The sequence below is a fragment of the Columba livia genome, chromosome 13 (genome assembly GCF_036013475.1).
Source record: "Columba livia isolate bColLiv1 breed racing homer chromosome 13, bColLiv1.pat.W.v2, whole genome shotgun sequence".
Taxonomy (NCBI): Eukaryota; Metazoa; Chordata; class Aves; order Columbiformes; family Columbidae; genus Columba; species Columba livia.
Window position 1 is genome coordinate 18451061 of NC_088614.1, and position 14765 is coordinate 18465825.

The 14765-nt window shown below is 37.2% G+C and overlaps 1 protein-coding gene across 6 annotated transcripts in view; it reads left to right on the top strand.

Annotated features, from left to right (window-relative positions):
- Positions 1–14541, top strand: part of CDH8 (cadherin 8) — a 352129-nt gene extending 337588 nt beyond the window's left edge. For all 6 annotated transcript variants that reach the window (XM_065029272.1, XM_065029271.1, XM_065029274.1 and 3 more), the window contains 2 exons: positions 11106–11357; positions 12488–14541. In XM_065029272.1, the coding sequence (XP_064885344.1) occupies positions 11106–11357; positions 12488–12981 (746 nt within the window). In that variant the 3' untranslated portion in view covers positions 12982–14541. The remainder of the gene's footprint in view (positions 1–11105; positions 11358–12487) is intronic.
- Positions 14542–14765: the final 224 nt, after the last annotated feature.

Consider the following 14765-nt stretch of genomic DNA (forward strand, 5'->3'; position numbering starts at 1 on the left):
GAACACTGACTTGTCTTCTTCTCTTTAATGTTTAAAATGTAATAAATGATTTAACAGTTTCACATTAATATAAACATATAGAACTCTTTGGTTTTGCTTTTGTTTGGTTGGGAAACTTTCATTCAGTCTAACCTAAAATTAAAGCTAAAATCTAAGTTATAGGAAGTAATAAGGAATAAGATAAAAAATATCTCATGTAGCCTTTTTGAACTTGTCACTCCCTAACCTTGCTTAAATGTGTCGTGTCACTTTCTATAACATTGTCATCCATTATGTATGACCCTTCTGTAAATTATATAATGCTCATCCCAATAAAGATTAGACCGTTGTGATCTAAGAGCACTCTATAGGAGTGATGGTTTTTTGGTTAAGGAACTGTTCTGGAGGTCAGAATTGTTTTCTATAGCTTGGTTACAGGTTTCCTGTATAATTTTGGACAAGTCACTTAATCACTATGCCTGTCATTGTGCCTTGCACGCACTGCAGCCATTCTTCTAAAACATTCATCTGATACTCATATATGACATTAATGACAGCTATTAGCAGCTCCCTATGGATTGGTAAAGACTGAGGTTTTCAAGAGTGCATCGTGGTGTCTCTTTGGTTGTTCTGAAACTCCCAGTCAGAAAACAAGTACAAGTTATTGTGAAGTTGAGGGAAGGAAATGGTGGAGCCCAGTCTAACGACAGCTGTAGTGAAAGCTTAACTGCAATACTGCATACAGAGAAAGGTAGTTTAGACTCAGTTCTACACCATATGTCTCCTCCTGTAACATCTTAATCTATGCCACAACATTACAACTTCTGTCTTTGTACTACTATTTTCTATTTTTAAATGAGACAAATATTTTTTGTAACAAATCAACTTTCTCTGATTTTGTGTTTTTCTTCTGGTAACATGCAAGACCAAAAGATGTATTGGATAAAAACTTTAGAGTTCTAGCGCAATCTGTCTAGCCGAACCACTTGCTTCAAAGCTTTTTATCAAGAACTTAGCTTTTTCTAGATTAAAATTGTCTTTAAGCTTTCATTCATGATCATGGAGGGGTTTTTTGCACATTAAGATCTCCTTTGCCAGGATAATTGGCCTAGTCTCTTGTAATACTTCTACTTGATCCTGCTTCATATTTTTATTGCAGCTTCTGCCTATATGCTTCATTTGTACTTTGCAGACTCTTCATCATTAAAGACAATAGGGAACAATTTAACTGTGATATCAAGCTGTTCTCTTGCCATAGAGATGTACCTTATAGCTTCTCAGCTTGATATGAAGAGAACGAATGAACAACACGTCTTCTGTTTTGTTGCACACGTATTGTAATTGTGACTAACAAATGTTTCACTATATACGGAATGTCCATCCTTGGAGATGTTCAAAGCTGCCTCGACATGGTCCATGGCTGTAGGCAGCTGTGCTTGAGCAGGAGGGTAGACCAGGCGACTTCCAGAGGGCCCTTCCAACCTCAACAATTCTGTGAAAACTCTAGAACACCTTCTGCTATAGGACACCTGCTCTAGAACATCTAATGTTATAGTTTGGAGATATTTACCAATTTGAGCAATGAATTTGTCATATCTCTGCAGTGGTGAGGCAGAATTCAAATGCTGACATCTTTCCCTGGCTCCTCCTTTTTTCCAAGTTACGTGTTGTGTCACACAACATACATACCGAAGTTAGGGTCTTGCAGTAGTCTCGGTATTTAAATGCATATGCACATGTGTTCTTGGTGACCTGCTTTGATTCTCAGCAATCTGTGTATGCCAGTTTGGAACTTCTGGTATAAATTACTGCCATTAATGGCCTCATGATAAGAAATCGTTATTGTTATATGTAATCTGCATATGAGAATATCTTCAAAAAGTCATTATCGTGCTGCCTGTGTGCCCAGGGGCAATCTTATACCGTAGCTTTTCAGTTTTTCAAATTGCAAAAAGCTAATATAACTCTTGATGACATTTACAAAAACGTACAACGGCACTCCTTTCATTTCTCTCACAGAAATTATTCTCAGTGAAGTTAAAGAGAGTTCTGTGTATATAAGAACTGCAGGATCTGCCACTTCTTAAAATCAAAGCCACCTTTTTTTAAGTGGCACCAGCTCAAGAAAATGTTAAGTCAAAAAAATGTTTTTAAATTTATTTTCTGACTTAAAGTGCCTCAGCCAATGTAAGTTGTATTTAACTTTCAAAGCTTTTTGGCAGAGAATACACATTCTAAATTTCTTCTCATAGTAAGTTGTTATGTCAGAGTTATAAAACCCTGAAAACTGGCATTTTGTAATGGAAGTGCTGACAAGACCTTTATTACACCAGTACAAATAGGCAGCAATTCAATAAATGCTGGTTGTTCTCTTTATAGTCTGGTAGTTGCTTTCTGCCACTGTATTTCAAAGTAAACATTATAAAAAAAGTAATAGCATAATAGAAATACACTGGTATGGCTTGAATTTGGCTCTCTAACTGTTGTAACAAAACTTCAATGTGGTTAATGTGTCCGATTCCAGATTCAGTTTTAAAGGACTGTTTTACAGTCTACTGGTAATCTTTTAAAAATTCTTACTGTGTGTGCGTATATGCTTCATACGGTATTGGAACAGCAAAGACAATCACCATGGCATGGAGAAGTGGATGTTCAGTTGCTTTGTGTAAAACTCACTTAAATGCCAAGAACACGTTTAAAAAGGAAAATTTTCCTGCTTATGTTTTATTTTTCTCACTACAGTATTCATAGTTTATGTTCTAGAAAGAAAGATTCACTTCGGACACCTGGGATTGTCTTCATAGCTGAGACTCTGAACTTTTCCAGCGCTTAGAAATAAGTCACTGAAGTAAGAATTGAAGGATGTGTGTCAAGTGAGAAAGGTGAAGAACATAGGATTGCGTGCTTGGAGCTCTTCCATCACCTACCAAAAGTACTATAAATTCTGTTGAATCTGCTTGAGATTCAGCTTTACATATAAGAGAACCCCAAATCAACAGAACATGTGAAACTATAAATCTCACAGTGACCTATGGGGCTCAGATACCTGTCTGACGTTGCTTTCACCTCCTAGACTGCACTTGTAAGTGCACATTCGTAAAAAGAATCCATTATCCCCAAAGAGAAATATCCAAATATCCGTTATCCCCAAATATCCATCATCCCCAAAGAGAAATACAGATGGCAAAGCCTTGGGATGTTTTGGCTTTTTCATTTATCTTTGCAGCATTTTGTTGCAATTTGGTAATACAGTAATGGAAACTCTTGCCTCAAATGCAAAATATAGCCGTTATTGTATCAAAGCATTATAAAACACAGTATTACTTTCTGAAACTTTTTGGTTAAAATAACAAGATAATAGAATTAACTAGAATATGTAGATTTAAAAAATGATCCATCAGTCTATGCAAATTGCTGTGTTAATAATGTATTTTTAATGCTAAGCACATTTGACAGCCATTTCATCTCTCTGTCTAAACTAGAGCTTGGCAACCTGCATTAATTCTTACACTTTACAGATGTAACATTCAATGCACATGCCATGTAGTGATGTGATCCGAATAAAGTAAAGCATGTCAAAGCAATGTGGTTATTAGTAAACAAGTTTGTGGCTGGCTTGTTGAGCACAGAAAAAAACGAGAGGCAAAAGCCAGTGCTGTTTTAGCATATCTTACATCTTCACTGGCCTGAATTTGCTTCAGATAATGGGAGCGTCAATCATAACTTGCACCAGGGGATTCAGAAGAGATAAATGGGCATAACATCAGAGTGGGAGGACTGAAATCAGGTGTGTTGGATACGGTTCAGACAGCTGCGGTAGCTGTGCGGCTTAAACAGACCCAGAGCACAGAGTTCCCTGGTTTGACTTGCCTTAAGTATCTATAAACTGAAAAGAGATGTACTATGTCCTAATTATTTCTCTACTCCATTAACAATAAAACTCGTAGTGCTTCAGACTCGAGACATGCTTCTACATCATTATTTCAGCAGCAGGGGTTTTCTCTCCTTCCTTCAATGGGTTAAAAACCCAAGGCACAAAATATCAGAGTTGCTGCTAAACTGCAAGTGACCATATAGATATGTTTGATTATAGCTCTGCTGGACTAAAGGTCAAAGGAAAGTTTTAGAATACTTAAGAGACAATTATCTAAAGTTCAGACTTTTCCAAAGGAATAGAACTAGAAATTACACAGACTATTATCTAAAGTTCACATTTTTCAAAGGAAAAAGGTAGGAGGAAATGCTTATTCCATCACTTTACTTTTAATTTGTCTGGGTTTTTTTATTATTGTTCTGTCAAGAATTTATTTCCTACAAGTTGTGCATCACAGTAGTATTAACATGATTATTCCCATTTCCAAGCGATTTTAACATGTGAGAGTGATGTATTCTTATAGATGAGGAAATATTACTTTGCTCATGATTCAAAATGCCTAACAGCACTTTTTCTTTCTGCAAAGGAATACATGACCTGGAAATGTGTTTGGGTTTTTTATTCGTTGTTTGATTCAGCAGTTCGATTCTGGCATAAGCTGCTGTTATTTAGGCCAATTGGTAAAGAATAAATATAATCAAAGATACAAAAAAGTGACATTTCCCACTTCTCTTCCTCATCAGTATATATTATCCCATGAAATATTTTTTTTTTTCCCTGTGTTCTTATTGCTGTTTTATGGGATTCCAGAAAGTCCAGGTCTCTAGAAAAACAAATTCATTCAGATGTTTGCCAATGTGTCATAGGAATGTTTTGCGGATTGCCGTTATATGCGTCACTATGGCCTGGGAGTTACTGTGGTGCAGGGGACACTGTTTGATCCGTCAGCTGAATTCTGATAGCACAAAATCTTTTTTCTTTCGAAGCTGCTGTCTGCTATCAAGTTTGATAGCAGTCATCAATCTGCTTTTTTGAAGACATCACAGAATTTTGACATTCATGAAAAACAAGTCAGTTTGAAATACCTGTGAATGCTTCAGTGCCCATATGGTTTGGCTATCATAAATCAGACAAAATGTACTATAAAAATGGTATCTTTTTATTTGCAGATTATTTTATAAGGCTTCTGCTTGAATAGAACATTTATGCCTTTACCATACAGATTAGGCAAAGGGTCATCTTCCTTGTTAACTGCTGTTCAACAGGATTTTGTTAGAGAATCATCAAGGAAGATCTTCTAGTACATACGTAAAATATTACACAACACAGTCATGTATATATATTAAGATATATGCATGTGAGTTCTTAAATAATGTGTTTAGTGTATATAATTACATCCATGATAAATACTAAGATTAATCATGAAACAAAATTATTGTACTAATCAACAACAACAGGTTCCAGTATAAGTTGGGGAATGACCTATTAGAGAGCAGCGTAGGGGAAAGGGACCCGGGGAAATAAATGCACTATCCTTGTCTTTTCATTATCAAGAAAAGCAGGAGTATCACAGTAAGGTTATTCTTGCTACTCTTCTACTTATGTCAAAGGAGTCTGTATTACAGAGAGTCTGTTTTAGACTGAAATAAATGTACACAAAAAGATAGCTCTAATAAACACGAAGAAACCTATTTCTGTTGTTGTAGTGTTTCCAGCTGTAATATCTCCAATTTAGTCTTTCTTCACGTAAGTAGCATATCCAGTACAGATAGCAATTTCTACCATGAAGTCCTTAATACCATTAATGATTTGATCTTTCTGAGAACATAATAAAAGGGATAGAAGAAGATGGAAACAGAGCTATGTAGGTTTAAGGTTACACAGCAGGGAAGTCCACTGATCTCAAAATATTACAGAGACTATGAGGGAATTAAAGAAGTGCAATAATGTGTGCAGAGAAAATGACACTTGGATGCAAACTGACCAACTGCTTCTGGTTTTTACTTTGGTTGTGTCATTGTATTGTCTGACTTAAAATTGCAACATGCACCCTTGTACAAAGTGGAAGATGAAGAAGTTGACTCCTGCCTGCTAATTTCACGTCCAGGTTGCTGTCAATGCCATAAAGTCACTCATGACCAGAAAACACAAAAGTAGCTTTGTATTAAAATTATTACAGATGCTTTTTCTCAGAATCTTTCATGCAAGAACCTCAAAAGAGATCAGGGCTCCTTGAGAACAGTTGGGAATCTGCTGCAGACACTTGGCCCAGTTGTAGGCAAGTCCTCGGTTGTGGTTATTCAAACTACTTCTGTCTAGAAATCACGCTGGACATCTTGTAAAGACCTTCTGCATCATCGTTCTTTGTTCCAGCTGTGAGGGAGATACTGCAACACCAGTCTATTTCATGGTTGTTCTGCAAATCTGCTTGTAAACTCCAGAAACTGAGAGTCATCTGGTGATCTAAATGACTGATTTGGTTTTATGTTTAAAAAAGCATAAAAATGAGCTCCAGATCTAAATTGTAGTTATATATTCCTGGAGCTGTGTTGCTCTGACCTCGCAGTGATGCAAAAAACTTTAATGAGCTAAGAAAATTATGGACATGACTTATCTCACAGCATCCCTCAAGCCCGCAGGACAGAATGTAGCTCCTAGTCCATCCCGTGTAGTTGGTACGTCATCAGTGAAATGGCATTTAATAGGACTCTGGCATTTCAATGAACTTCTTCAATCCCTTCCCCGTATAGATGGGTACAGAATTCAGGGAGGCTCATTTGGACTTAGGATGTCAAAGGAGCTCCTGAATGTCCCTCACTGACTGGAGGTACAGACTTAGTGTCTCTCTTTGCCTGCGGCAGGTTCCCTCAGAGCTTTATAAACAGAGAGGCTGGTTTTCTTTTTTCTCCTGCATGTAATTTTCCTTGTTTTGCTAAAAGTAACATGAATAAATAAATAGCCTAAGCAGCGCTATAATGAAGGATCAGTGGGTTAATTGGAAAGATGAGTGGAAAGTGATTGTCCCCTCCCCTGCTGAGCACCTGCTGCCAAGTTAATTCATGCAGCCACGCTGGAGGTTGTTCCTGGAGGAGACTCCTGCTGGTTTGTCAGCTAGGGGTAAGGGCAATGTCCACAGCGAGGAGACAGCAAATCAGATAAATTGAGTTTATTGCTAATCAGCTGCTAGGAATTATTTTCAAGTTCTAGGAACCAACTAAAATGTCAGTTAGAGAGTCACTGTTCTTCACTCAAGAGTCACATCTCCAGCAACACCAAGGTATATGTATTTCAGGACACAGCAAAGAAGGGGAAGGAACTTGTTGTTAAACAAAATTCCCAAGGAGAAATTGAATACTTGCCATCCATTGGCAAAACATTTCAGTCATTCCCTTTTGCTTTTCCTGTTGACTACTTCTGTTTGCCAGTTTCTTTCTGGGCACCATAAATTCAACTTCAGTCTAACACAGCACTTTTTAGCAAAAAAACCCTAAACACGTATCTCTGTGAAGTAAGAAAGGTTATTCTATCCTCTCCTTGCCTTGCACCTCTTCTTACCTACTGCCAACTATTCAGCCATTACAACTTCTTTTACACTTAAATAGTTCAGCTAAATGTCCCAAATAACTTGTGTATCTTTCACTTTATCTGATCTCTCTTTCAACTTGAATTGATAACTATTACTGGTACTAGGTGGTTTCTTATACTCAGCATAGCTTCACAGGACGCAGAAATGGACACTTTATTTTCTCCACCTCTCCTCCTTCCTCTCATTTTTCCTGCCCTCTTCAATTTGTCTCTTAATAATATTTTTCCTTTTTTATTTTGTTTTAATCTCTGATTCTGACTTATGAGAATGTTCTGAAGCAGGCAGTGTAGCAGGGTGTCAGAAAGATGGAAGGGATCTGAAGCTGCCACCAACAAAAGCAGTTTCTTTCTTTCACTTCTTCCTCAAGCAGGTGCCTCACTTCTTCTGCATATCTGTGAAGGGCAGGGGAGCGAGGGCTCGGCATCCCAGTCCTTTCCTCCAGCCTCGACAGAGGAGGCCTGTCCCAGGCTCGGAGGAAGGAACAGGCTGTATCAGTACAGATTTCTACAGCACAAGAAATCAATGTGTAATGCAACTGTAAAAGTCTCCGGAGTTCTGAATAAATGACTGCAGATGGGACACTTCTGAGTGGGATTTGTCTTAAAGACAGAAAGAGCTGGAAATTGGGCCCCACATAGTCTTTCTCCTTTGAAAGGTTAAAACAAAAGGATTAGGGATGAAACTTATGCTGAGATATTTTTAGTTTTCCAAGAGAAAGTCAAATGGGCAGATAAATTTATTTTTCAGTATTTGAAAGGGGCAGAGGGAGGAAAAGAATGCTGTCCAATGTGTACTTGAACGTATTAAAATAGGTGTGGTAGTCATTCCTACTTTGGTAAAGCTATACATACTAATATTCAGGAAAACTTATCTGCAGTATTATTTTACTGCCATACCATTTCCCTTTGTTCCTTACAGTGCAGCTAGAGAGCAAATATGACCCTGGAAGTGGTGTGACTTGCACACATGTGCTGACACATTCAGCCAAGGAGGAAGAGTCCAGTTTTTCACTTAATTCTAAATGGGCGCTAATTGTTGACCTAAAACATACTTGACTTTTCCACTGCATCGTAGTGGCATATATAACACTGCGTATCATCGAGGAGTTTGGTCCCGTTTGAGTTGTCACAATTCTTAAGAGCTTATTTCTGAAATTTATCTTCAGTGAGCACATATGCTTCCTTTAATTTTAAAAAGGGCACAAAGAGAGACTAGACTATTTACCTAGCTCCAGGGTGCCATCAGTTTTGATGTGACTGTTTCCAACTTGAATAGATAAAACCTCAGGATTCCTGGAAAGAAAATCATTAGGAACCCTTTTTGTTCTGCAAAGGTGTTATAAAGTGACCATACTTACACTGCTTTATAAAGCAGTTGATTTTGGGTTGATCTTCATGTACTCTAAATGCTGTGACAAATGCTGAAATGATTATATAACCTGCAACATAAATTACAGTAAGAACATCTCTAGGCTGCAAGAGTGTGATGGGCAGGTGGTTCCAGCGTGGAAGGGATACAGTTAGACTGCAGAACCAAAGACCCTGAACTGCAGGAGGGGCCTACTTGAACTTCAGCTTCTTAGTCACTGAAAGGGAAAACAAGCCTGCTTTCTTGTCTTGTATGAGACAATTACACTATGTGCTTAGATATCAAATCATCTTTCTTCATCTTTTGTTTTATGGCCCTAATGAATTAAATATAGACGTTATCTGCTGATTGATATCTTGATATAGTTTCAGGACATGATAAAGTTTAGTAATATCTCATTCTGTAATCATTATGTTCTGTAACTACTTTTATGCCATATTAATATGCCTCCTTGCTAAGAAGGATTTCAGGAATATTGCCTTTTGAATTTATTTTTTTGGATGTGAAAAATGTCTTTACAGTATTTGCTTTGTGAATGTTTTCCCCTTCTTCCTTCTCTGGCTTTTGTACTTCATGGGCTGCCAGCTGTTTCAAGCATACACGTGTGGTTTATGTTTGGGCAGTGATACCTGCTGCCCAAATACCACGGGCTATCAGAACCATTCCTGGTGATCACAGTTAGTACAAATTAAACATTTCTAAACTACTTCATGTTTTCAAGTGAGTACCTGACCAGTGCCAAGATCAAAGTAGATCTAAAGCTTTCTTACAGTCTCTACATGTATATCCATACATGTTTTGTCATGCTCTTCAGGTACCTTTTTGGTCGGAACTCGAGAATCAGGTCTTTATTTGTCATATGAACACGGCCTGTCTTCCAAGTCTTTGCTTACTTATGCCTGTCACATAGCTGTCAGTGATTGCTTTCCTTCCATTAAATGGCATTTAGTGATTATATGTGCCCATTGTATAGCATGAAGTATCAGGGGGCTTACTTCTGTTCATGATACTTCAGGAAAATTAACTTGGGTAGCACAGGGGAAGAGAGGTTAATGAAAAGAGCAACAAGCTCCTTCTCCCAAATATTATGTGCTGCTTTGTTTTTAAATTGTCATTGGATTCCTCAGTAACACACACGTGTTCATATTATGCGTGTGTCGGAATCTTTTTATTAATTTGTGGTGTTATTTTTGATGAAAGAACACACAAAACAAACTAGTCCGAGTCAACATGTACTATCTTAGTACATAACTCATAATGATGAATTAATTTTTTTAATTCCACAGAATAAAGCAGTTAAAAGCTACACTGAATATCTAAGTATGTAAATAAATCAAAGTGTTTTGCCTATTTGACATGCTCACTAATCATAGTTTATGCCTGAGCATTCTGGCACATACAAGATAATTGATATTTGATAGTAGTATGTTGTTAAATGGCTAGAATCTATAATTCTTGCAACTGTACAGAATAGGATCTATAGGATTACTGTAAGTAAAATCAACTTGCAATTGTTTTGATGGTGAACGGAGAACAGAGTGACTACGAGGGATTTAACTGTATAACTTTGTGTCTGATTAGGATGCTATGTAGACAGACACCTCTGTGTTTCTAAAATTAGGTATCTGCCTATGTGTGCAGAGGTAGGAATGTCCCAGCCTCATTTCCTCTGACTGCCTTCACAGAAGACGCATTCTGGTTTGGTTTGTTCTGTTTTCATCATTCAGGCCAAATCAATGTTTAGACTGCCTAAAATTAGGCCTGAAACTTTTAATACATTTACCTTTCCCTTTGTTTGTCTTTATATTGCTCATTAATTAAAAAAAAAATAAAAAGAGAGAGAGAAGAATTTTATGGCAGGGCTAAATATTGTGCAATATGTGCTAAAAATGCACAGAACATTAATTTTAGTTGATGAATGTGCATTATTAAGTCTGACTTTAACATTTCATTTCTCTCTTTGTTGTACTGGTTGAATTTTCATGACTGTGTGACTTGAAAAATAGCGATGTCATGATGCGAAGATATCTATAGGGATGTATGCAGAGAAGAAACTGAGGGGCTGCCATTGTGATTATACCATATGACACAAGAAAATGCATATATTGCACTCATTCATTTGGGGCATGAACAGCCAGACAGAAAGGGGAAGGATTTCTGTGTCACATGCTGCTGGTATAATGAGAATAATAAAATGCATATGTGTTTGTGTAGAAGTTTTCTGAATGCATTAAGAAAAAGCTGTGGTTTTAGCAGTTACTCTATGTGGTGAAACAATGCAAATTTTCCCTTTTTCAGATAATACTCTCAGCATATTGGCAAAGCATAGTGGATTCAGCCGGCAGAAGCAAGAGGTATATCTACTGCCAATCATCATAAGCGATAGCGGGAATCCTCCCATGAGCAGCACTAGCACTCTCACCATCCGGGTCTGTGGTTGCAGCAGTGACGGTATCGTCCAGTCTTGTAACGCCGAAGCATACGTACTGCCCATCGGACTCAGCATGGGAGCCCTAATTGCCATATTGGCATGCATCATTCTGCTGCTAGGTAGGTATTCATTTCACAGCCTGGTGTTCCAAACTGTTCTGATTCCTGGGTGGCTGTAAGTAAGCACAGAAGTCACAGAGAGGGACACACAATCTAAGACAATGTAATGTCTGGCAGAACTGAGAAACCTGAGCCCTACTGTACTAAGAACTGAACGGAAGCATACAGAGCAAAGTCCCAATCTGAAATAGTCTTACACACAAGTTACATAATGAAAAGGTAGGTAATAAGAAACCAAAAATCAAATCGGGTACGTTAAGTAGCAAGGTGAACACAGTATATGCTGCACATGAGGGAAAATGGATTTGTTGTATCTTCTAAGACTTGTATGAGTTTACTCCAGATTGTAATGACATCAGAGACAAGAGGCAATGGCATCAGTTCTACAAGATAAGAAGCACTGTGTATTTTAATAAAACATACAAAATTTGTATATGACATCAAGCAAGCAAGGGAGAGAACAGTGAAGGAAGAGACCTATTTCTGCTGTTTGCGGCTTCATTTTGTAACTGAGATTTACATCAGTAACTGAGATTTCAGCATTAAGGTACAAAAACAAGTGTAGCCAATTTAGAGCTTTAAATGCATCTCCCCGTGATTCTCAAACTGATGTATCTAAGCTGCTTCTTTCTCCCTCACTGTCTCGTTCTCTTTTCAGTTATATAGTGTGAGTCTGTTGCAACACGTAACAAGAACACACCGATTCTCTTCTATCATCAGGGCTATGTTTTCAAAAAACCACCCTCTAATTATGGAAAACATCCATGATGTAGATCATTACAGACTGTGTTCAGTGAATAGTGATGGCGTGACTTTACCTAAGTGTGTGACTTTTCCAAGGGGAAAAGTTGTTGTCCAAATTCAAGCATGCAGAATCTTATTCCTTACATAAAATTTAGGTTAATATCTAAGTATGAGCTGATAATAGAAAACTAAGGGACTAACCGGAGCTCCTGATCAAATTTTCATTACTTGAATTAAGTTGAAGTTATAGGCCTTTCAGTTTTTCACCACCTTTATTATTCTTATTTTCACAAAAAGCAACCTATCACCTTTCATAGCTGTGCGTAATATGTAGTGCTTTGATTGGAAATCTTTAAACTTATCAGCCTGTGATGCTTTCTTTGCAGTCATTGTGGTGCTGTTTGTAACACTAAGAAGACACAAGAATGAGCCTCTAATCATCAAAGATGATGAAGATGTGAGGGAAAATATTATTCGCTATGATGATGAAGGAGGTGGAGAAGAAGATACAGAAGCTTTTGACATTGCAACTTTGCAAAATCCAGATGGAATTAATGGATTTTTGCCTCGTAAGGATATTAAGCCTGATCTTCAGTTTATGCCCAGGCAGGGTCTTGCACCTGTTCCTAATGGTGTTGATGTTGACGAATTTATTAATGTAAGGCTTCATGAAGCCGATAATGATCCCACAGCTCCACCATATGACTCTATCCAGATTTATGGCTATGAAGGAAGAGGGTCAGCGGCTGGTTCCCTGAGCTCATTGGAGTCCTCTACATCAGACTCAGATCAGAATTTTGACTACCTCAGTGAATGGGGTCCCCGCTTTAAAAGACTTGGAGAACTTTATTCCGTTGGAGAAAGTGACAAAGAAACTTGACAGTGGATTACAAACTTTTCATTGTTGACTTAATGATCATGTAATATTCTAGGGCCACTGCTGTTAGTTAAAACTAATGTGGCTTTTTGTTTTAGAGGCAAGTTTAGCGCCAGTCATCTATAAAATCAACTACATTGTAATGTTGAACCAAAAACAAAAAGTATATGTTAGGAGGTTAAGTCTTGTGGAGTGTGAAGTAAAGTATGTGGAGTGTCTAGAAGTCTTTGGATATTTGATATTCACTTGGCCACTCTGAAGATGGAGATTTGGATCTTTGATGATCTTCAGCGAATTAAAAGAAATTGGTGCTTTCTTAGAAAATGGACTTGCAGGGACTTTGCTGTTGAACAGTAGCTCCTGCCAGTATGCGTAAAGCTAATGGTTTGTTTCTGCATTGCCAACAAAGATCCTGGCACAGAAATGTTAAAAGCAATATCTTGGTCTTCTTAGCAATGCTGAATAGAAATAGCATTGTAAATTCCTACTGGCTTCTACTGTGCAGTGACCATACATTGTACATACAGTAATTGTTGGCCACGTAACCACAGACTGAATTTCATCTTTAAATATTGTGTCAAGCCTTAAAATATTCACATGTTCTTAATCCATTCCAGTGATGGGTAATAAATCCTACTAATGTGCAGAGATTCAGAGGCAGGGCTACAAAACCTTGCTTTACAAAAGGATCTTTTTTATAGAAGAAGGATCAATCCTGTGCTTCGTCTTTTGAAACGAAAGAAAAAACTGTGAAAAGGGATGGACTTAACATATATTAAAGAATTGCTGATTTTATTGGTGAAGATCGAATTTATTTGTTTAATCTTTAAAATAAATATTTTATTGATGTCCATTACTGATTTTATTTATCAAGACTGATAATCTATAGGGTAAGATTATGAAGAAAATGAAATTATCTCAGTTAGATTTTTTTTTTCTATATATAATGAATGTTTAATACATGTACATTTTAAAAAAGAAGAAGAATGACATATCGTTGCAGGTTAAAGGAGTAACCTAATCCATTTGCAGCTGAATTTTAAGAGAATGCTGTCAGGAATAAAACTTTCCCAGAGAAAATTTTTGACAGTTTTATATCTTCTTCATAAATCTAGTACGTGGTGTTTTTAATACAAGCACAAACAGCTGGAAGTAAACTGGTTCATGTGAATATTTAAACTCTAGACTTTTAGAAATCCACACATAACACAGTACAGTATAAAACATGCTTATAGTTCTCCACTGTATTAGAGCAGGAACCAGTGTGTACATAATTTTACTGCTTCTGTTATTAGCATTTCTTTTCTATAATATTCTTAGTGATGCACCAGGGCTCTTGCACACAGAGAAAGAACAACACTAGAAGCTGCAAGCATACTCAATTTGTAATGCAAACTTGCCATTTAGAAGTAGCAATTGTATAATAAAACTACGTATTACATGCAAATCATTTTAATTTTCTACTTTGTTTTGAAGCTATATTATTGTTGATTTACTCCATGTATTGTATTCAGAGAAACTCCTGTATTGTTTCCTACTTTGTGAAATATATTTTTATAAATACTTTTCTCGTTATTGCTTTTCTTTCAGTTTTACCTGTACACTGCAGAAAGGAATCTGCCTGACTGACTTCATAGTTCGCTGAGGAATGTAGCTCCTTCAGAATCATTTGGTAGTTGAATACAGTCAAAACACAAAAGGATAATATTTGAAGCAATTTTTGACAGCGTTGGCTGAATTAGATATGCAGCAGCCTGTGACCATGGGAGTTATGTGTGTCTAATTCA